The sequence below is a fragment of the Numenius arquata genome, chromosome 1, assembly GCF_964106895.1.
Source record: "Numenius arquata chromosome 1, bNumArq3.hap1.1, whole genome shotgun sequence".
Classification (NCBI taxonomy): domain Eukaryota; kingdom Metazoa; phylum Chordata; class Aves; order Charadriiformes; family Scolopacidae; genus Numenius; species Numenius arquata.
Genome location: NC_133576.1, coordinates 82,834,352 through 82,858,539, shown reverse-complemented (window position 1 = coordinate 82,858,539; position 24,188 = coordinate 82,834,352). Strand labels below are relative to the sequence as shown.

Sequence of the window (24,188 nt, the reverse complement as noted above, 5' to 3'; positions counted from 1 at the left end):
CTGCAATAATACACTTTTTAAAAATAAAATAATTTAAAATTTCAATCAGGTGTTGTTTTTCCATACAGCCAGTTTCTCTAGGAGGGAGGTAGATATTAAGAGTGGAAACGTTCGTTTCAATAGAATTTTAACCACTCTGATGGTAATCTTTGCTTCAAGCCTGTTGCAAAATATTAAAAAGTTAAAATCGGAGCCAAATGGGGAGAGCAAATTGTGATGTTGCCCACAGTATTTCATTTGCTTGGTGTTGTTACCAATGGCCAACAAGTGTCTTTTGGGAAGCACAGATAAAAGTATCCCTTAATTTAAAAACTTAGATTTTACTATTTGAGTACTGTTATTTCACCAGTTTGTTTTGAACAAATAAAATACAAGTTTATTTAACTTCTGAGATAGTTGTGGTTTTGTTGACACTAGTATTTAAGCTTTTATGTATAAAGCACAGAAATCACTAAAAATGTTTAGCCATTTTTCACAAGTTCATGTAGCATTAATTGGTTGTTATATTTTTGTGTGTTTGTTGCCACTGTAAACACCCTAAAAGGTGGGAATTTTTTCAGATTCATATTTTAATTCCTTGTTTTCTTACAGTTTGATTACATTTTTTTTCAAAGGAAGCACTGCTTGATTCTTTCTCACAGATTTTAGGATAGCTCACTGCTATGCTCCCCATGACTAGTAATTTGTGGGCATTTTTTTTATTATTCTCTGCAAAGCCCTATCATTACTTTGTCCACTTTCATTCTGCTCATAATAAAAATTCAACAATTTAAGTTTTTTAACATAGTCACTTTAATCTTCTTTATTTGAAAGAGTACTTTTCTTTTGGAGAAAAAGTATTATGACTCATCTTTTACCCTACTTGTGTTGGCAGTTGGAAAAGTGATAAATAAAATGCTAAGTGTTTTGCCCCAGGGAGCAGACAGTTCTTTCTGGATCTCAGTAAGAAAGGCACGAACACTCGTAAGGCAGATAACTATTAATTAATAGCCCAGAAAACCCAATAGCAACTTAGGAAATCTTACGTCTCTTCTGTTGCTGGGAATCCTGAGATGTTACAGCATTGGCTGGATCTATGGTCAGGGACAGTACATAGGGTAGATCCCATCCATGGTGAGGTTCACCAGCTCTGAGATCACTAGTATTCCTCTATGGTCTTGCTGACAGTACAGATTCATCAGTCACTGACGGAATCAAGCTGGGAGTGAAGACTTAGCTTTTAAGACTCCCTTGGACAACATACTCTCTTATTCTTATCTCAATAATAAAGCTGCAGTCCCAGAACTGTTGTGTATAATAATTCACGTGAATGAGACAATAAACTATACGTATACTTAAGTTTAAATGTGCATTATGTATTGACTGTGCATACATTGATTTATTATACCATTGATTTGATATGCCTTGATTAAGTAGCAATCACATAGTATCCATGATACAGAGACATACACCTCGATTAGTAGTTATGTGGATCATTAACTCTTCACAGAATAGCCATCCACCTGTACCTAATACAGTAGATAAATAAATCATTATTGATAAGGTTAATTCTGCAGTTGCAAACATTTTGGTTCAAAGTACCGCTGATTTTCTGATTTCTTATGGATCTAAGAAATATTGCTGTTCTAAGCGAAGGTCACAACTAAAGTAAAATTTCCTTTATACTTCTGACAGACTCTGCAGTTCTTGGTGCATCTTGCTGGTACATCTTGACATTTTTCCCCTCCCGCTTGGCCGCTGCTGTCATTGTCCTGTGTGTGAGAGAGTTGTGAGCAGTTGAGTTATACCATCAGATCAGATGGAGGGTAAAACATAGTTCTTATTTACTTAGACCTTTTTTTTTTTTTTGAGATGCTGATAAAGGTGGATACAACTGTGAAAAGAAAGTAGCAAAAACTTCTTCCACTTAACGTGTCTGTGGCCAGTTAGGTGCACTTGTTTCCTGTTGGTTTTTTTTTGTTTGTGACAAGAAAATGGTACCTTGTGAAAAACCATGAGAGACAGATTTCTGAGAAGTAATTTTAGAATTCAAGCTCCGTCTTTATGCCTTGCTAATTTGACAGAGGATGTAAATTAATCTGTAAAGATTGCTCAGTCCTAAAAGGACTGATTAAAACATTAAAGACAAATACTACTCTTTTTCCTTTTTTTTTTTTTTCAGTTGTGAAGACCTTATCTAGGCCATATGACAATGAGACTTCATCTGTGCTTAAAATATGTTATAACTCTTTATTGATATCTGTTCCAAAAATCTTTTTATGGACACTTTTAAATTAAAATTCTGATCATTAATCACTTAATTTCAGCAGGAATTTGCAAGTTGCAGCATGAGAATCACTGCAGAGGGATATATGACGGTAGTGTGGTGCTTGACTGCTTGAATAGAGTCTCTGAGCTGTACAGTAAGTGTCTCTGCCAGCACCAGCAACCACACTATTAGGAAGGCAGGGATGTAACAAGGAGAACTATTTTTTCTAAGTACGGCTACCACATGCAGTGCAGGAAACATAAAGAGACCTTTCATGGAGGTAGTAAAATCAGTTCAAAAAACAGGAGGCATTTCCCTGACCCTAGGTTCTCCATCTACAGTGTTCGTCAGGTTGCTCTTGGCCACGAGCTTGGCCTCTGCAGGTTTGCCTAGCAGTGGTCAGCTGTCCCTGCATTCTTGGGTATGGAGGGACTCCTCATGGCCAAGGGCATGGGATGCAGGTAGAAATGGCTGGAACAGTGTGGGAGAAAAGCAAGGAGGGGCAAAGAGATTGCCTGGCTGTGCCCGGAGTTGTAAGCTACTGTTTTGCAGTTGTCCCTCGTGCTTGTGGTCACTAGTTTTGCTTGCCAGTGGTGATATCCAAGCATGCTAGTTTTAGAGCTCTAGCTTGTGGGTTAAGAGGAGTTAAAGAGGAAAGATCCTTCCGTTAATGAAATTAATGGAGTGTAATCTGTTACGTCAGTAATTTCAGATGGCTTGATTATTATTTTTTTTTCTCTCCACAGAACTGAGATACTGTCTTCCAGGTCAGCTTTTTAATAGTGACATACAATGTGTTATCTTCTAGTCAGCCTCTTTCTAGATGTCCTGTGATCATTTTTGTTGGTTTTTGTCTAAGACAAAATCACTAGGAGAGATCACGAGATGTTGCTAAGTGTTGGGGATATAAATGCAAAACTTTAGCCTCTATCCCTCTTTTAGCATAAATAACATTATTATGTGTCTATCCTAGTAGCTAGCCCTGACACATTTAAAATACTTGGTTTGCAGTCATCTGAGTGAAGGAGTGGGATTCTGATGGGTGTTTAGCTGTTTTAAATAGCTGGCATTGTGAATACACTGTATTTATTTTTTAAGGGACCAAAAAAGAGAATTGTCTCTGAGTAATCTTTATAGTGTGATAACTTGTCAGGGGTCCAGGAGTCTTCCGTTGTCTTTTTGTCAAAAATACCTCACACATGCAGCTGGAAGAGATGCTTCATCTCTTCCTGTTCAACTGGGGACAATGACAGAATTATTGTAACTTTCCATACTTAGAAGTTGTGATATTAAGGTTTCATAAAGTTCTTAGCCCCTTAGTATCAGCAGCTGCTGATAAAACATTATCTGGCTGCTTTGTAGGCTCGTAAGTTGAGAATAATCAGTTTTCAGCATCTCTATATTTAAAGTAGGCTGCCTTCTGCTAACTAACCACAACTTCCCTCGAAAGTTACGTGCCACAGGAAGGATGAAACTGCTAAGCCTAGCTTATTAGAGGGAGGAACATAGCTCTCCTTGTGCATGGTATAAGACAATGTATACTTTTCTGGAGGGGATAGGATAACCACAAATGTTGCTGCCTTCAGAACAGGTGCAAAACTTGCTTTTTCAGTTTGGCCCTTTGCACAACATCTGTCACAACTGAGGGAAAGAAAAGAGGAAGAGGAGAAACTCATATTTTTGCACCAAGGGAAAATGAACGCAGCTTTTTGGAAAGAAATCTAGGCCATGTCTTGAGCTTTCTTTATTTTTGGAGGATGCTAATGACAGCATTTTGATAAAGGTTTAAATAGAGGACAACACTAGAAGATTTTAAAGTTACATTATTTGCTGGTTTTACTGCAAGGCCATTGAGTTTCATGTTGCTTTCTTGTATAACTTAAAGTTTTGATCAAATTGGTAGTTGTAGAAGGATGCAGGTTGAAAGGAGCCTCTGGAGATTGTCTTGTCCAGTCCTGGTAATGCCAATTTAATCGGGACTGTGCCCAGTCAAGTTTTCAGTATCTCTAAGGAGAGAGATTTCACAGGCTTTCTGTGCTACCTTTCCCAACTTCTAACTTCTTGATGGAAAAATGCTTCCTAATGTTTAATTGTTCTTTGCTGCAACTTGTGCCCCTTACTGTGTGTTGCCATTTTTTCTGTACCCCTCCCCGTTAGGCAGTTGAAGCTCCCCGTTAGGCAGTTGAAGGCAGCAATAACATTTTCTCTTAGTCTTCCCTCTCCAGGCTGAACCATCTCAGCTCTTTCTGCCTCCCCCCCGTAACATATGCTGCAGTCCCTTCATCCTTTTTGGTGGCCCTCTGCTGGATATGTCAGTATCTTTCTTGCACTGGGAAGCCCAAAACTAGGTACAGGAATCCAGGTGTGATCTCACAATTACTGAGTGGAAGGGGAAAGATCACTTCCCTTGACGTTTTTTCCAGCACAGTCCCATACATGTTTGGCTACGAGGTCATGTTACTGACTCCTCTTGAACTTGTTGTCCCCCAGCAGCCCAGTCCTTTTTTATGCCAAGCTGCTTTCTAACCAGACAATGCCCAGCCTGCACTCTTGTGTGGGGTTATTCTATCTCAGATGCAGAACTTTGGATTTCACTTTGCTGAACTTCATGAGGTTCCTGGGAGACCATGTTTCCAGCCCATTGAAGTCCTGTTCTTCTTTATTTAATGCGCCTGAGCAAGGTTATCCAAATCTGGAAGTCATGGGGGAAAAATGCCAATTTTGAGACTTAACTCTATGCTACTGTGGTAGGAAAAGTGAATCAGTACACTGTTGATCTCCCCATGTATAGAGATACCCTGTTCTCTTCTGCCATCCAGCTCGAGCACAGTTGGATTTGCATTCTTTCTTTGGACTTCACCTTCTTTCCTTCCTCTCTCTACAATTTGGATGAAGTGGTGAACAGCTTTGATCTTACTGTTCATAGGAGAAAAGTCTAAATGACTTGAAGGAAGGGGATTTGATGTAAGTCTACAAAATCACAAGTAATGTGGACAGGGTAAATAGGGGATCACTGAGTTCACTCATTTCTAGTACAAGAATTCACATGAAACTTCACAAGTGAAAGAAAACGGCTCCACACACCCATGGGTAGTTAGTCTGTGGGACTTCTTGCTGCAAGATGCTTCAGGCACAGACATTTTATTTGAGTTCAGATGGGGACCAGGCAGGCTGATGGAAGAAAAATTGATTGAGGAATGTCACGTGCATATATGAGACATCTGCCTCAGGAAGTCTGAAGTTAGACATTGCAGGAAGCCAAGAGAGTATTCTGAGGGGAAAAAAATTGAGGAAATATGTCTGAGCATTTACTACACAAATAGAAATTCCCCTGTTTTTCTTCACAAAAATGAACTTGCCTGAATTCATTTGGTACTATAGCCTTAGTCTGCAGGCAGTGGCTTAGCCAAGACTGTATTAGGAAATTTTTTGCTCATATGAATTTGACGTTTTTCTAGTGATTCTTGGTGTCCGTTGACCTTGTCTGTATTATGACAGCATAGTGGGATGCTGCTAAGTTACAAACCTTAGTCTGTCTTGAGTTCTTCCCCTGCTCTGTACCACAAATGTGGAGACAGAAGAGACAGAGTACGTCACGGCTTTTCAGTTCCTCCAAAACCGGTCATGTAAGGCAAAGCTGCTCTTCTCTTCAGCTGCACCCTATTTTTCTTATGTTGCAGGCTGTCTCATACTTTTCTTGAAGTCCGATCATTCCTTGCTTACCTGTAAGCTTTTGAGTTTCAGAACAATGTTAGTCCTTAATGCAATATCTGTTTAAAAAAAAAACCCAAACCACAAAACTTTGTACTAGCTCCTGGTACAAAGCTAGCTCCTGCTAGCCTAGCTCTTTGTACTAATGAACTTGCTGGTTTAAGAGGAGTCATTAACCACCTCGAGGAATCATGATATTTGTGGTAGCGTGTTTACCACTTCGGACAGTTGCTGTTACTGTCTTTTGCAAGGAGATGACAATGTTGCTGAGAGGTTCCTCATCTGCATAGCTTTCAGGGCCACAGCCAAAAGAGTCAGGCAGCTATGCTTTGGGGAATACCTGTCCTCTTCTGCTGGGACTGTAAGACAAGGAGATTATGTTCTTTATCACCACACTTTCAGTTAGGCTTCAATATCTTCAAGCCCAAGGTGGCTGAAGGAACCCCTCTGAGCACTTAATGTAGTACTTATTATTTTTGCATTCTCAGCGAAAGAAAAGGTGAAGGCACTAAATGCTCTTTTGCTGAAAATACGTGTCTGTTTGGGGGGTTTTCACATTATATACCTTCAGTTTTGTTATGTGTTCAAGAACAGGGGTCTATACAACTCTCTTTTCTGGACTTGAATGGAGACAGCCCAAATGTACCATTTGAACTCCGTCTTCATTTTTATTTCTATGTGCTCTCTCACATTTCCTACCAGATAAGATTTGAGAGAGATACCAGCGCTGGACACATAGTCTAGTTGGAGTCCTCTTAGCAACTGCCCTAGCCCTACACTCCAAAGTGTACAGTTAAAAGATATTCTATTATCACTAACAGGAGTTTTAAGATCCTGACTAGACTTCACCCTCCAGAGAGACCCAGTTTCTCCAAAGAACTTCAGTCAGATCCTCATAATGAGCAAGCCATTTGAACCTGCTCCTACTTGTCAGCTGCTTTATTTATACATGAAAAGAGTGAGTTCCAGAACTGTATGAGCGTTTCCCAGCTTTTCATGTAGAAGGGGGCATTTCCTAGAATGTATCAAAAGCTTTTACCAAAGCAAAAGCTTGTTTTTGTTTGCAAAGCTCATGCTGCTTCAGCCACATGTTGCATGGTGTGGCATGCTCATGTCTTTTAAGACAGACATATTTGTTATATACTTAGTGTTGGAGATAAAGAGAGTCCTTCCTTAGCACAGAAAGGACATGGACCTGCTGGAATGGGTCCAGAGGAGGGCCATGAAGATGATCAGAGGGCTGGAGCACTTCTCCTATGAAGACAGGCTGAGAGAATTGGGGTTGTTCAGCCTGGAGAAGAGAAGGCTCCAGGGAGACCTCATAGCAGCCCTCCAATACCTAAAGGGGACCTACAGGTGAGATGGGGAGGGACTCTTTATCAGGGAATGTAGTGATAAGATGAGGGGTAATGGTTTTAAATTGAAAAAGGGGAGATTTAGATTAGATATGAGGAAAAAATTCTTTACTGTGAGGGTGGTGAGGCACTGGAACAGGTTGCCCAGAGAAGCTGTGGATGCCCCATCCCTGGAAGCGTTCAAGGCCAGGCTGGATGGGGCTTTGAGCAACCTGCTCTAGTGGGAGGTGTCCCTGCCCATGGTGGGGGCTTAGAACTCTATGATTCTATGATATTAAGTGTGGCTTTACCCCTTTTTTTCATGTCTGTACAGCAGGCAGGAGGAGAGGAACCTGAGATGTCCCACTCCAGGGAACTGCTATCATAAAAATACTCCAACAAACCGTACTGGGGGAAGAGTACCAGCAGGGTGAATGAATAAGGGCGTCTTGAAGAAAACCAGTTGTTTGAGAACACCTGTAAGGTTTCAGTATTACTGCTCTCACTTGCTCCTGTGCAGCAGCTTGTTACCATATCTCTTGTGGTGGCTACCAGCCCCACAGCACAGGTGGTAGAAGAAATAGGACAGATGCTCTCTAAATGATTCCAGTGCAGTGTCCTAGGCCAACTGAAACCACCACTGCTACTTTTGGTGGTTCCAGATAAGCAGACAGAGAAGCAGCTCCTCATTGATAGGAGTGTGCATGAGTTGTGAGTGTGTGCTGCCAGTGAGGGGAAGTAGTGACATCAGCTGCCACAGCTAGAAATTGTCACTGACTGTGTGTCTGTTCTTGTCAGGAAGCTGAGCTTATCTTAACTTTTAAAGGTTTTTATTTTATTAGTTTCTTCAGCATTAGAGAAATATTAAAATAAGGAGAAAAAACTAGCTTTTCTCAAGCCCATATCTAACTGGACCAACACTCTAATGCTTACTAGAGCAAAACTGGTATTTGGATGTAAAGCTAGCTGTTTGAGAATGTTGATGTGATTTTTAAAAAAAGTCTAAATTTGAAAATAACAGAGTTGCTAACAGCAGAAAATGGGGATGGAGAAAGATTTTCAATTTAGATCTTCACTTTGTTTCCACTTAGAAGAGAATAGATATCTGCATTATGTGCTGCTGTAATATATATTTGAGTTATATTTTACAGACAAATATAAAAAAAGACTTTTTGACTTTAAGTTTTTATAATCACAGGTAGATGAAACGCATGTCAAAATAAAAAAGTAGACATTAGTAGAATAAAATGAGCTTGTACTGGTGCGATGTTAATAATAGAGATACTTTATTTCTATACCTTCTAGGTATTCATGAGTGGTCTGTCTGTGGTTTTATCTGGTTATCATTTGCTTACTCCAATAGGAACAAATTCTTAAATAATATTTTTAAATAGTTTATTTAAAAAGAACAGAACTGCTATAGCATACAGAATTAAGTAGAACTTCTGTTAAAAATGATTTGTCTTACTCTGTTTTTCTGTAGTTGCATAGTGTCTTTTGTAATTAGAAACTCAATTTTGACAATTTAAGTGGTATGAAATAGACGGGATTTTGCGTTTTCATTCCCATGAGAAAGTAATCGTTAATTTAATGTTTCTGTGCTGCTATTCAGATATGACCCTTCCATGTTTGCAGGTAGGCAGAGGTCAACATGTGAGGAAGGAAGCAACTGCAGAGTTGACACGTGCAACTATGTTTGTTTGACTTCATTATAGCCTCAATGCCAGAGAGATACGGCTCCAATAAATAACATTTATTCTGACATCTGGCATAGCTTTTACCAGTAATTATCAGGCACTCTTTAATTTTCCTTTTCCATCACAACCTCATGGTGCAATTACCAAGTGCTGTTGGCAGGTGAAGGCATGTTAATAAGATGGAAGACAAAAGAAGAGACATGGGGTCCAGGAATAAAGTAGGGAAGGAAACTGACACATGACGGAAGGGCACGACAGCAGGAACCCAGGGCTTGCATCCTGGATACTCAACTGGTATTGAGCGAATTCCAGCAGGATGTGTTTAAGTCATTTGGTCTCTTTGCTGGCCTGATTTCATTGTGCCCAAAGGGATCCCAGCTACACTGTGTGAAGGCGCAATGGGAAAGTTAGTGCTTTCCCACCCAATCTGCTGTCCTCATTTATTGATCTCTCACGTAAAAAGAGGTGGCCATCTCACACCATCAGAATTACCCTTTAAATTACTTTTTTGGTGACTTCAGCTGTGAGCACTTATTCTTGCTTCTTAAACGTTTGTCTTGTGTCCGTGTCTGATCTGACTTCAGCAGAAGTTCTGAAGAACCCTGTATCGCTGCTCTTTTAACTGAAACGGTGCAGTTTTCATATTAAAGTCTCTTGCTTCAACTTATTTTTTGTGTTTATAAATAATTTATATACAACAAAAGTAGAGACTCTTTACAATACACACCATAAAGAGGAGTTCTCCTTTAGGAAAAGGAGTAAAGAGATAATACACCTTGCAAAGATGAGTGATTTGACACATGGGAGACACATACATAGCAGTGTTGCTGAGAACAGAAGAGTTCGTTAACTTTTCATCTCTTTCATTTGACAATGTCATCTATGTGAATTGTCCAATAAGACCTTCATGCTCCATATACTACAAAATGCAGTTTCACCTCCAGAGGGCTATAAACTAAGCACTTGTGATAGTCAAACAGGCACAGAAATTGTCTGTTTTATCTCCGAGTTTATTCCTTTGCTTGTGTGACTTGGCTAAGAAAACCATTGCTGTAATTGGAGCTCAGGTAGAGGTCTTGCAATTTTCAGATGTTCTGGTTGCGGTCAGTAAGCTATTTTTGTTTAATCCTTTCTTAGACACCCAGTTAAACTGTAAATTGAGTCTTTGCTTGAGTTAATAACATCCAGGCATACGTATGTGCAGTATGGAATTGGAACATTCACAGAGGTGCATACTTCCTGGAAAAAATAATGAGATCAGTCAAAATGATACAGCTAGGAAATTGTAATGCTGATTTTTCCTACTGTCCTGTGACAACTCTTTTTCAGTCCAACATCACTGCTTGATTTCCTGACATCCTGAGAAACAGAATCTTAGGTAAGCTGCTGTACAGGGAGCACTAAGAGTTTTTTACTGCGGACCCTGGACTTTTAAGGTTCCTTCACTGCAGGATGCTACAGACTTTATTTTTCGGGTAGCTTTCCATTGGAGGATTTTGCAAGTACCATCATTTGTGTTTCTCCTATGTCACGTGAGCTTTCTTCATGATGTGACCTGGCAGCACTTGAAATTGATGCACTCACTTGTCGTCTCAGTATTTTCATTACAGTTCTCTTATAACCTTTGCATGCAAAGAAATAGATGAAGGGATCTAGGCAGCAGTTAAAATTCATCAGGAACACAGTATAGTGGAGTGACTTCTGGAAAATTTTATTTTCAGTGCATGAGGGTTCATTCTGAAGCTTCTTAATCATGTGTTGTATAATTGCAACATGATAAGGGGTAAAGCAGATGATGAAGACTATAATTACAAATATGATTGTATTGATGGCTTTTCTGTTTATCCCCGATTTTTCAGTCAGTGGATTTTCCTTAGCTGTTTGAAAAAGTTTGCAGCTAATTTGAGAGTAACAAAATAGTATAATCCCCAAGGGAATAAGGTACCCTACTAAACAGGCAGCAAGAAGTATAAATGGTAGATGTGCTATTTTTTCAAAGTTTGGATATTCCATACACGTAGTCCTTTCTTTTTCTTCCTGTGACATGGGCTGTATGAGTAATGGGAAAGTTTGACTAAATACAAGAAACCAGATAAAGACACAAATGCCCTTGGCATATTTAATCCTTCTGATCTTGTATCGGAAGGGGTGGACGACAGCGAAAAACCTGTCAATGCTCAAACATGTCATGAAGTTTACACCTGCGTAGGTGTTGATGTAGAACAAGAGAGCAGTTATTCGACATAACGCTTCTCCAAAGGGCCAGTGAAATCCCAGGGCGTAGTAGGCTATCCTTGTAGGCAAGGCGATACAAAACAGGAGGTCAGAGAAGACGAGATTTGTTGAGTAGAGGGTAGTGGAGTTGATCTTCTTTCTGTTTTTAAAAATGACGGTGAGGGCAATGGTGTTTCCGAGCACCCCAAGAATTAAGATGGAGCTGTAGAAGACAGACAGTAGTATCCGTGCTGTGTCTTTGTGCTCGTATAAGTCACAGGTGGAGCTGTTTGTCTCAGTAGCTGTGAAAGTGTCCATTTCTGTAAGCACTGTTGTTGCAGGAAGCTCAGTAGCCCTAATATGAAAAAAAAAAAAAGGAGAAAAAAAAGGGAATATTTTGTAATAAGTGTAGATAAAATTTTCTGCATAACAACAGCCAAGCTCTGTTGCAAAAAACAAGATTGTAAAAAAATTGAAATGAAACTTCATTATGGTGAAATACTTTTCAAGGCTCCTTGAAAAACAAACAAAAACATGGGTCTTTGTAGCTTTTTTTTTATTTTGATCCCAATTCCTTCTCTCCTGAAAAAAATGACACAGGGACCAAAATAATAAACCAAGGATCTAATGTGTTTGGAAAGTGAAGTGTATGGATGGTCAGGAGGTGGGAGACTGTTTAAAGCAATCTGAGAGGAAAAAGGAGTCTGAAGAAACCACGTGATAAAGGATCATATGAAATTCCCAAGGGTCAGACAAGCAGACAAAATCTTTTAAATGTGTTTCAGTTAATTTTTAGGGAGTTTTTGTTTCTAACAATTCATGTTGTGATAATATAACTTGGAGAAACTAAATTTTTTCAGCATTCTTATCATATTGACATAATAATTCAACTTGTTTAATACTAGTTCTAAGAATTGGCTTTTGGAATCTAATTCAAATATTGTTACATTCTTAAGACTTTAGTCAGTCTTTAGTGGTGCTGCAAAAGAGAGATAACCCAGCTGAAATATTTTACATGTTGTGAGTTTAGTAGATTTTAGAAATTGTTTAACCTGCACAATCAGAAGTATCATGGAAGAGCTGCAAAGTGGCAATGATTTGGGGAACTTAAAATATAAAAAATGATCCGGAAGAACTTCAAAAATGGAAAGGACCTCATCCTGTTGATATTGTTTTCAGTGCAAAATATTTCTTAGGTGTGTTGTTACCTGCCAGTTGGATAGTGTAAGCATAAATATCAGAAAGGACGGGGCATCTGACGTTACTCCTTGAGCAGCTGTTCTGCAAAATGGTGCCTCTTAGAGGTACCACTTCTGGATTAAAACAGCAGTCAAACCAAGATTGCTTCTGCTGTAATGCAAAATACTATCTGGAGAGAAAAGCTGTTTTAATCTGAGTTTTAAGTCCATCTGGGACCATTAATTAAAATGTCTAAGTTATTTCCGAGGATCTGCCTTTCAACACACAATATTTACAAAAAGCTGTAACCTGTTGTACATTTTTTAAAAGTCCTTCTAGAAAATACCTCTCAGTTTTAAGGGTTTTAACACATTTTAGAAAGTATTCATTATCTTTTTATTAACTTGTGAAAACATTAAGAGGTTAGTATCTTCTTTCATGTTTCGAGATTGTCCTACTTTTTTTCAATTTGTTCACAATTAGTGTATGTGCATCACATACTGTATTTTAAGCCAGTCTGATCAGACTTCTGGCTAGGTTAGCAGGGATGCATAAGGTTCTCTGTAAACAGTAAACCTGCGGATAGTGGATGATGTGTATTAAAATACATAAATGAGTTATATTACATATGTTTAAGGAAGAAATTTAGCATCCAGATAGTATATTAAGTCTATATTTGCTGTGTTGCACAGGCAGTAGGAAAGATAGGTGAGTGATTTCTGACTGATAGATGTACAATGTTCTGATTCTTTCATACCCATGAAGTATGTACCATGTGTCAAGAAGTGGGAATACTGCATTCAGGGTTAGATGTCAAGTCTGAACTGGGACTTCTGTGGTTTGAATAAGAGAATTAAACTGGTAAATAGCAACTCCAGCTGTAGTGCAGATTTAAGAATGTCTGTGATTTTATATTAGTTAATTCCACATCATTCGTGGTATCTTGGTGTTGGTGTGTTTGATGATTGATTAATACAGTAGTTATTACCCTGAGGATAGTTTTGCTATACTTTCTTCCTGTTTTGTCTTTTCTCTTATAGAGGGGTGTAGGATGGCTCTTGTTTTACGTAAGTGTAACAGACTGCTTTTTGCAAAAAATGGTGTGGGTTTGTGCAGGCACCTGGATAAGAATCGGTGAGGTATTTTGTTTTGTTTCTAATCTAATATTTATGATAAACAGTTCTACTGCAGGAACTAGCTACAGCATATTAGCTGCCTAATTTTATTTTCAGTGTAAAGTTATAATAGTTTTGGTTCGCAAATAATGTGCGTAGTTGTCATGTGCATTCATTTGTCTTCCTATAAATTTTTGTAAAGTGTAGAATATCTATTATACAAACACGTTTAACTATGGTTAAGGAAAAATTTGGTAATTTCAGTGATTTATTTTTTTAAAAAAAATCAAGAGTAGAATTTCGTAAAACTCATGTTACCTAATTTTGTGCTATGAAGTAGGATCTTTAATGTAACAAATTCATCTACAACTTGCTGTTGCTCAAACTAGGATGCTTACCCTTGTGTTACCAAAGGCAGATCTCTGCTTTGTTTCTAACCATGTGCTAACTAAAATGAGTTAATTACTGAGCTTCTTACTGTGTGAGAAAATAGTTGGTCACTGAGCTGATAGTGATAAGGATGGGATAACAAGATGTAGTTCATCACTTCAAGGTTCTCTCATATGTCAAAATATGTACCCCTGTACCAACTAGGACAGAGCAGTGGCTACTTAAAGGAACATCCTTTTCATTCTCAAGAAGCTGGCAAACTTACAGTAAACTTTTACTGTCCTGAGATGACTCGATACCTTAAAAGGATAATGTGAGGAAAGGTATCCCTACCCAAACAACCATCGAGGAACTCACGCCTGTGCAGAAGTGTTTTGCAGATGCTGCAAAATTTAATAAGCATGTGCAAAAGGGCTATTCCGTCATCCTAATGAATATGTAAGCCTAGGTGGAGTTACGTATTAGGTAGGTGGAATAGTAAGAATCTTTTGTGTATAAATAATGGGTGAAAGTCCCTAGTAAGGTGTGCTAGATTTTTGGATTTCCACCTAGCACCTGACGTCAAATAAAGCAATATCTCCTCTCGAAACTGCTTCTGGTTTTGAGAGCTTTTGTTTCAGGTAACACTCACATAAAACCATGGCTATATTGAGCAGGAGGTTCTAGCTGTCTATCCATGGTGCTAGCATGGGTATGCATGGGGAGCAGTTCCATGGTAGGACAAGCTGGCCACAAACAGATGAGAAGAAAACTGGAGGACCACAGCTCATGGGCCTTCTGGGGGCAGCGTGTACTTCAGCTAAGCTGTGCTCCTTGACAGAGGATGTCAGCAGGCTCTTCTGCTGGCTGTGGGAGTCAGCCCTAGGTGGGGAAAGTGTTCTCTCTAATCCTCTGTTATCCTCCAAGTATTTTGATTGTTAATGTAGGGAGCCCATTTTATAATACTGTCTAAATGTAGGTATGTATGGGCATTTTTGAGCAGTTGCCATAGCGTCTAGGTGCTATATTACCTGAATATATTTATTTATTTAAAAAAAAAAAATCCTCAAGATACTGTATGTGGTTTGGGGCCCAAACAGATGATAAAGTTGCTACCATCTGACAACTTAATGCACAACACCTGAACTATGCTAACTTCTTTGTACATCTGAGCTCTTATTGTTGTTGGACCAACTACATTCACCTCAGCAGGTATTTCACTTTTTCTGGTCAATGTTGAACAGGGCTACATTTGAAAACATACTTTATTCCTAACAGGTGTCTAGACTGTTAAGTAAAACAAGACTTTTTCTTTGAGTCCTATTCCTTGTGTCAGGTTGATGCTGACTTCTTGGAAGCAATCCTTAGTGATCAGCTTACTATACTTTCAGAGCATATGCCAGCCTCTACAGCATGTAACTGAAAAAACAGGAGCAGGCCCATTTTTGTGTACTTTTCCCATGTTTTGCATTCTTGGGGCAAAAATGGAGAATGTTACCTCCTTACTGCTGCAAACCTCAAACTAGCTGGACTTGATTCTTACTGATTTTAATGAGCTGTGTGACTGAATATGGTCATTTAATATGGCCATTTAATGTCATGAATCCAAATGCACTAATGAAGCTACCCTCTAGAATCACTACCAGAATATTTGCTCTTCTAGGTTGTTGGATTGAATACCCCTCCCCAGTGGCTTTCTGAGTCTATTAACAATAGTATTATGAAGTACATCTTTGGAAAAAAAAAAACACAAAAAAACCTACATTAATTTACTTCACCAATTTAATAATTTTAGAAAAAATACCACAATTTTTTTGTACATGCAAAATTTTAAGGCATAAAGTATTTAATATTCTTGTCTCTATATTGGTAATCTAAAGAAAGTTTTTGAGGTTTTTACTGTTTTCTGGGTCTGCAGACACACAGCGCTCAAATAACACAGACCTATGAAGTTGTAGTGCAAAGAGACCACTTACTCATTTAATGTGACCACCTGTAAAATCCAGGTGATGTTATTATTTTAGTTATTTGTGTATAGATTCCACTAACTTTTCATTTAAAGCATATTTTCCAAAATGCTGTTTGGTCTTGATTTGGAGAGCTGAAGAGAAAGCGAATTAGCTATTTGTACTGTGTTTATTGGTCAGTCACCCTCCCTGTTAAAAAATGTGGGTGTCTCTTATTTAAATTTCTCTAAAATTAATTTGGAGTTTTTGTTGAGCCTTTCCCCTTTATACAATCCCATGGTTTTGAGAACTGAAGGTGAACTTCTCAAATGGCTCACCACAAGGCAAAATAGTCCCGTGACATCTGTTCTAACCCCAGCTTAGTCCCACACAGGAGATGGGGTTCCAGATGCCTCTTGGTGTTGGTGTACCCAGAAGCATACTCACCACTCGTCCCTGCTTTTTCTGCTCTTTTGATTAGCTATCTGAGGTCATAGAATCATAGATTGGTTTGGGTTGGAAGGGACCTTAAAGATCATCGAGTTCCAACCCCCCTGCCATGGGCAGGGACACCTCCCACTAGAGCAGGTTGCTCAAAGCCCCATCCAGCCTGGCCTTGAACACTTCCAGGGATGGGGCATCCACAGCTTCTCTGGGCAACCTGTTCCAGTGCCTCACCACCCTCACAGTAAAGAATTTTTTCCTCATATCTAATCTAAATCTCCCCTTTTTCAATTTAAAACCATTACCCCTCGTCCTATCACTACATTCCCTGATAAAGGGTCCCTCCCCATCTCTCCTGTAGGCGCTCTTCAGGTACTAGAAGGCTGCTCTAAGGTCTCCCCAGAGCCTTCTCTTCTCCAGGCTGAATGGCCCCAACTCTCTCAGCCTGTCTTTGTAGGAGAGGTTCTCCAGTCCTATGATCATCTTTCTGGCCCTCGTCTGGACCCTCTCCAACAGGTCCATGTCCTTCCAGTGCTTGAGGACTCCAAAGCTGGATGCAGTACTCCAGTTGTGTAGCATTGCTCTGGGAGTTTGTGATGTTGGTTCATTGTGATCCCACAGTACTTTTCATATTCACTGTGTCCTAGGATATCTCCGGTCTAGGGGCATGGCCAATGCTCTCTGCTTCTACCTGGCTGGACCTTACACCTGGGAGAGTTTAAAATTAATTTTAGTATTATGCCCAGGCTTGCAATCAGTGTACAGTGTAGGTTGTTCTCTCTCACTTGCCATTTCAAGTGTTAGCGTTGTATTTGCTTTCTGATCAGCAATGGAAAAAAGGTTTTCTTTAACTGATTACTTTATGAGATTTGTTAGTTACAGCTTTTAATCTGTTCTGTGTGCTTTTTTGATGTTTGGTAGCAATAGTATCCACTGCATAGGAAGATTGTTTTACGAGGCTGTTTTTCTGTGAAAATGTTTGACTGGCGTTATTCATTTGTTTTAGATTTATACTGCAGTATGCAAGAACTCAGCTCAGAGTAGAGTCCCACTGCAAAAGGTGTTTGATGGACAGAATGGTGGCTCCAGTCTGGAAGTACTATATAATCCAAAGCCCTGGTTCATAGAGATGTTCATGTATCATGAGCTTTACATATAGTATAATAATGTTGCATACATTTAACTATTAACAAGCATAGACTTAAGCTATGAGCCAGCAATTGCAGTGTTGCAAGTTCAGGTGACATGGGTTTGGATTATGCACAAGCAGTGATACAAAGCTCCCTGTATGCTAAATGAGGTTTTTTTTCTTGTTCTCATCTCCTGCTTTTGCTGAAGGAGCACCATCTGTCTTTTCAGCAGAACAGGGAACATGTAAAAGGCTTTAACTGTGTATTGTAGTCTAATGTGTGATTTGTCTGTCTCTCTTCATAATTTTCAGTCTTTGGAGATGAATACCTGGTCCATCTGCCCAGTAGCTAATTTAAGAGGGATACCAATTAAATTCTTGGGATGGCACAGCAGATCATTACGAACATCTCTACTGGCTATGCATAGTATGGTTTAGTCACTTTGAGATGGATGAACAATATTTCTTTAACACACAGTATCAGGGAATAAAGTTCATGTAACCATAGAGTATAAATGAGTTAAAAGGATTAGTCGGGAAAGAGACTTCTCTTTCCCTGCAACTCCTGACCTGAGGATTTACTGAGTTTACAGTCCTCTATAGGTGTAAGCTGCGTAAGTCTTCCAGAGTTTAAAACCAGTAGAAGATGGGAAATACACAGTGCTCTCATTTTGTAGGTTTATATTTTTCCTTAATCTCTAAAATTAATTGTTTTCTTTTGACCTTGACCAGTCATATTTACTGTTTGAATTTCTAATTTACCATACAAGTGATTTTCATTGTAGAGTGTTTTCTCTGTATGAGGAAAAAGGTTAAATTCAACTAAGTTATGTTTATTTAAAAGTGTGCATGCTGAGTTGAATAATAGAATGCTTTGTTCATATAGAAAGAACATATACCTAAGGTACATATATCTTGGTGTACATATTGGCAGCTTGGGAACTACATGTGGTTTAATAAAAGCTGAAGCAAGACACAGGCATGTCCTAAAGCTTCCCATTTCTTTCTAATACTTTAACACTTGTACGCTTCTAGTGCATTATGTTAAGTTACCTTTTTTCAAAAGCTGTTGAGTTTTGTGTCCTAAATGACCATGAATAGCCCTAATAACCTGAAGACTGAATCCTCAGGTCGCAACCCACAGCTGATTTTGGTGAGATAGTTTCCAGGCTAGCGCATCCTTGGTATAGACCCATATTTGTTGGGGTACTAAAGCCAAATTTGTAAGCCATGCATCAGAGAATCCCAAGTATGCATTTCATGAATGAAATGGTCTTAATGATGGCTACAAAGAATTATAATATTCTTTAAGTGCTTAACAGAATTTGCAGATGTGGTGTCTTTATGATCCTGATTTTCTCTATTACGGTAGATTTTGCAAAGTTGTAAGACAGTTGTATTTGGTGCTCAAAAATAATAGAAGCTACAGTAAGCGAAATGGAAATAAAGAAGTTGAGTTGCAATGCTGCATAACTAGTTAAAGAAAAAGTGGAAGTCATTTGAAGTGTGCATTCTAGCTCTTATCTGTTGATTCTCTCTTTCCAAATGTGATCTGTCCTATGAAAAGTGCGAGAACTGTCTAACATAAATCATCTCTGCCAAAGATGCATGTTAACGTGAAGAGCCGTGCTGATGCTGAGAGGATTAACCTTCCTTCAGTTTACTTGCCTAAGTGTACTAAATGTAAAAAGGAGAGAGCCTAAAATATAGCAAATAAACAAAATAAAAACCTAAGCCAGTTACAGTTACACTCCTGCAAGCAGAAGAAAACGGGTCAAATAACAGTTTGTATTTTAGTACTAGAAAACATACATACCTTTCATTTGATTTTTTTTCTTTCTGAGTGATACGGAACCTGTACAGGTACAGTCTTTAATTTTAGGAATTACAACTTCAGAACTCTAGTTTAAATTTATTGTTCATTACATTTATATGTAGTCCTCAATCTTTTGAACAGAAAGGAATGAGATTTTAGCTCTTAAAGACTAATTGCCAAATGTAAATTTTCAGTTCCCTTGTCTCTTCAGGAGGAACCATGGAAATGTTAGACAAACCACTTGTATTCTGTGCTCAAAAGCATGCATGCCATCTCTGGTTTTTAAGATAAGTGATAGTCGAGTTACTGTCTGTTGAACAGTTGTATCTTGATTTGCCAGTATATTAGGAAAAGTGGATCCTTTTTAATAGAGAAGACGCATAAAAATCCTATCACTTGTAATATTTCTTTAGGTTTGTGGCATAAAGATCAGTAATAAGGAGAAAGATGTTTGGTGGCTGCGATTCAGAAAAAGAATTCCTTCTAAAAACTCGGAAACAAATGCGTGTCAGAAGGTAGAAGAGGAATTAACTCATAAAACTTTGAATTCTTAAAACATTCTGTTGCAATATCTATATGTGGGAAGAGTGACTGAGGGTTTCTTGCGCTGATAATAAAGGCTGTTTCATAGACAAGGAGCACATGTGACAGAGCAAACTGCATTCACAACCATAGTACAGATTTCTTTTAAGGCTCTCTCCTTCTATTGAAGCATTCTGTGAGGTTCAGTGAATGACTTAAGAGCTGCAGTGCTTCCCTTGCTACTTGTGCATTAGTTACTTCTGCATTAGTATAACTTAAATTACTATTGCTAAAAAATTGTCTAAGCTAAGGCAATTATCAGATGTTTCCCTGTGATTGTCAAAAAGCTGTATTATAAGAAAGGACTTGAAATAACTTGTTGATGCTGTGGGTCAACAGATCCTTTAAATAAAAATTAACTGGCAGCATATTAATATGTAAAATATCACAGAATTTATTCCACAAGCCTTGTCTTTTCCATCCAAAGATGACTTATCCTTCCCACCACATGAAAATTTTCAGTATAATGCAAAAAAAGAAATAATCTTTCTGGAATTGTTTGCTGTTGTACAGTCAAAAAAAAAAAAAAAGTTATTACAAAAGTGAATTCTTTTCAGTTCTTTTCTGTACTTACATATCTGTAGCTTCTTGGATCCTCTGAGCAGTTAAGGGCATTAGCAGGATGGCTTGACTGCGAAAGTTTACCCTTGCACATTGTTTTCAAGAGTGATTACGTGAGTCTCTTTTGTGGGAGGGGTAGGTTTTTTCGAGTGCTTAAAAAAAAAAAAAAACCACCTTGTTTGTATGCTGGTCTTGATTTGCTGCTACTGTTTTATGGGATGTGAAAGCATCTATTTTTAATCCTTTTACAATTAGTCCGCTCAAACAGAGTAATTAGAAACAACCCTCCCGCTTGCCTCCCCCTCCGCCCCCCCTCCTGCCTTGCCTTGAAGTTACGCATTACTGACTTTCATAGAAGGGACTTTACCCAGAGGTTTACTTGACTAATTGTTGCCCAGCTAAAATCCCTGAGTGAAAAACTTTGTTTATATGCCATTTAAAAATAACTTAAATTTAGTTTGTACCCAAGAGCTGTATGATCAGTACGTGCTTTAAAACTGCTTCTTAGTGATTAGATCTGACACAGCACAAGAAAACCTCAGAACTGAGATATACTGAGATGCTGTGTGAAAACAGACATCTCAACAGCCCGTGTACATTCCCAGCACTGTTTTAGTATCGTAATGATGAGGCTTTACAGAAATGCCCTTTGAAAATATGTGAGGGAGTTGAAGAACTCTGGTGGCTTGAGAGATTAATGAGGATGTGTGCCTTTGGAAGCTGTTCATTGCATTTTGAGCAAGGGTAATAATAATATTAATAATAATAATACAACATATGAAAGGTAAGTGCATTAAAGATAAAAAGCTTTTAAAATACAAATCTAATTCCCCTAAAATGATATTGATAAGAATGGGTGGCTAGGGAATAGGAAAGGAATGGGATGTCAAATTGCGAGGTAACCCATTGTTACCTGGAATAACCTTGTTTCTGGGTAAAGACCATTGATGTAAGAGCTAAATTGCGTGTTTGTTAAGAGGGTTTTGGAGATCAGAGATAGATGGAAAATCCTGTCGTTTGCTGTTAGAGGCTGTGGTTGAGAGTTACCTGGGATTTTCCCCAAAAGCTCATACTGATCGCTCATGACTGCAAAGGGCTATTTATCTTTACAGTGGCCTCATTTGGTGGCCTGATTTTAAAGAACTAGCAAGTAGGCATGATGATGCTATTTTTGGCGGGTCCAACCCATGCAGAGGGTGGAATGCCTCATTGAAAATGCCTCTTAGGGCTGCGTTCACGGCACAAGCTGACGTTTGCAGACGTTTGCAGTGTTGGAGGTGCGCAGAGATACAATCTCAGCTAACACGTCCATCTCATCAGAGAGCCTAAAGTAAACGCAGATCTAACAACAAAGTTAAACTGTACTAAATGTACCTTGTCTCATGGCAAATGGTTTTGCTATAGCAGAATGAAGCAGAGCCTTGTGAGCTACTTTTATGCCTACCTGGAGCATTTGGTTGGTGCTATAGGCTGATTTTTCTGGTGCTGAACTCCCAGTGCACACGTGGCTTGATTCCCCTTAGATGCCACGGAGCTGAAGGGCCCAGTCCCTCAGTTTTTGTGGGGCATTTATCTTCTAAACACGGGATTCAGAAAGTCTTTGAGAGAGCTTACTGGTCGTACTCTGGATTTTTTCCTTTCTCGTTTTTGAATTATTTTTTAGTTATTCATCATCATCACAGAGTAGAGTCTCTTTACATGAAGTAATGAGAATTAAAAACTGTTTAAAGGGAAATTGCACAGGGAACTTGCTTCATACGTACACAAAGTAATATTGCAGTGTGGTTCCCTGTCCAGCAGCAAAAATACGTAGTAGAAATGGGAAATTTTGAGATACACAGGCATGTAGTAGTCTTTGCTCAAGGGCTGACATTAGTACCACAGCTTCATATTAAAGGAAATGTTTATTTCAAAATAGTCTCACTATTATAAAATAATGCCAATATGCATTTCCTGCTCTGATCTGATAAAATACTGCCTGCCTTTGATTAAGATACATTACTAGATTGTACCCTTCTAGTCACACTGATGTATTTAGCTACCAATTCTGCCTAGCATGATGTGAAGTTAATTACCTGAGCTAAATTATACTATTTATCCTTCTAGCTATTTGTTTTCTGTTCTTAAACAGCTGCTGTTTCTCCAATATCTGTTTGACTGCCCCAGGATTTGAGCATTTAAACCAAGGAAGGGCATGTATCAAAAAGTGTGATACATGTTTTGTTTTACAATTTGTGCACAAAAAGCTTAGTGTTTTGCTTTTGGCGTGCAAGGAGAGTAACATGTAAATTAATATATTAACTTGTTACTTTCGGAGGTGGTGACATCAAAGCACTGCAGTTAATATTTTGACCACTATATGTTATGGTGCCTGTGATGATTTATTTTGTCTGCTTACTTAGTCCCGTCTCTACTTTAGCAGTTGACAAATAGTACTGGATTTAGCTTTACAATTCCATATCTAGAGAGCTACTACCCAAGGTAAGAAATGACTTCTGACTTCCGCAGGCTGTTTATGAGTCAACCAGAAAATGAATGCAGCCAGGCTGTTTCTTAACTGCAAAACTGCCTTTCCTTCCAAACCTAATTGCTTTTGTTTTCTGGGAGATAGGTCAGGTATCTAGAACTAACCTGTAGCTGAATCCTGTCTTTTTTTTTGTGGACAAACACGATTTCTCAAGTGACTTGAGTTAGAGGAACAGTAAATGATGAATCACCAGTGAGTCATGGTAACTCTGCAGAGGCCAAATAAAATGTATTAGACTAATCTAGATGAAAAAGAAGAAATTGGGCACCCAAGTTTAGATGAATTTGGGACCCTAAAAATTTCAGTACAGCTGTTGAACTGTACCTCCTCTACAAAATACTCTGCCATCTAAATCTCTTCAAAGTTTCCTCGTGCCTTCATATGTGTTCTGCCTACCTCCAGTGTCAGTGCCAGATTTAGCCAAGTATGGGATACACTGGGAGCCTCTGCCTTTTAGAAAGGTGCAAGCTCCTCTCTCTTGCTGAGCTCAAACTCTGGTTTGGTTAATATGATCAGCCCTGAAAGCAAAGCCACCTGGTAAACTGTCACCATCGATCACTTGCTGCAGACGTCTGATGCAGAGCAGCAACTGTCAGTAGGTAAGCAGGGGCAACCAACTCTGTAACACCTAGTTGACATTAATAACTTATCAGTTCAGGGTAAAGAGTTGTCCCTGGGTTACTCTGCTCAGTTGTGGCACAGAGTTTGGCCAGCCATTCCTGTACCGCTCCCTTCGTTTCATCTGTATCTCCATGCTTTGGCCTTCACATGAATGGCAGCATGCTAATCATATATTAAATAAAGGATAGGGGTCTTGATTTAAAAAAAAAAAAAAAAAAAAAAAAAGATTTATTTTCATAGTGCTATAAGCTGAATAGTTCTTTGATAGTCTGCAGTAATTCCTTGCCTGAGGACAGTACATTGTGAATGCCTAACTGAAGAAATCTTACGTTGTGTTTTGCAGCAGGCTGGTGGAATAGCAATGGTCGGGTACCGTGAGTCAGCTTTGCACAACAAAGGTTTGGGGGAGATAGGATTAACTGACCTTTTTAGAAAAAGCTAGAGAATAATGATTACATATGTTAGCATCTTATTAATGATGACTAAATTAAAACTGAAATTGGAAGAAAGATTCTAGCCAGCAGACAAGGAAAGTTGTGGAATAGCTCACCAATGGGAAGGGAAAGGAACTTGAAACTGGTTTGCAATGGAGCTGAACAGTTTATGGAATAAGTTGTTGGATGGTCTTAGCATTAAAAACTCAAGCTTTTTTTAGAAGTTTTAGGTGTCTGACTTATGTCTGCATGAGGGGATTG

At 38.8% G+C, this 24,188-nt stretch overlaps 2 protein-coding genes across 2 annotated transcripts in view; one reads left to right on the top strand and one right to left on the bottom strand.

Annotated features, from left to right (window-relative positions):
* Positions 1–24,188, top strand: part of UBAC2 (UBA domain containing 2) — a 94,451-nt gene that overhangs the window by 27,562 nt on the left and 42,701 nt on the right. The window lies entirely within an intron of this gene.
* Positions 10,455–20,399, bottom strand: LOC141470082 (G-protein coupled receptor 183-like). Its single transcript, XM_074156011.1, has 2 exons — positions 20,359–20,399; positions 10,455–11,559 (listed from the first exon to the last, which is right to left on the bottom strand). The coding sequence occupies exons 1-2, from the start codon at positions 20,397–20,399 to the stop codon at positions 10,455–10,457; spliced, it is 1,146 nt and encodes a 381-aa protein (XP_074012112.1).

Coding starts and splice junctions, on each gene's coding strand:
- LOC141470082 (XM_074156011.1), bottom strand. CDS start 20,399: ATGCCCTTAACTGCTCAGAGGATCCAAGAAGCTACAGATAT. Junction 11,560..20,358: donor ATCCAAGAAGCTACAGATAT/GTAAGTACAGAA, acceptor TTTTCATATTAG/GGCTACTGAGCTTCCTGCAA.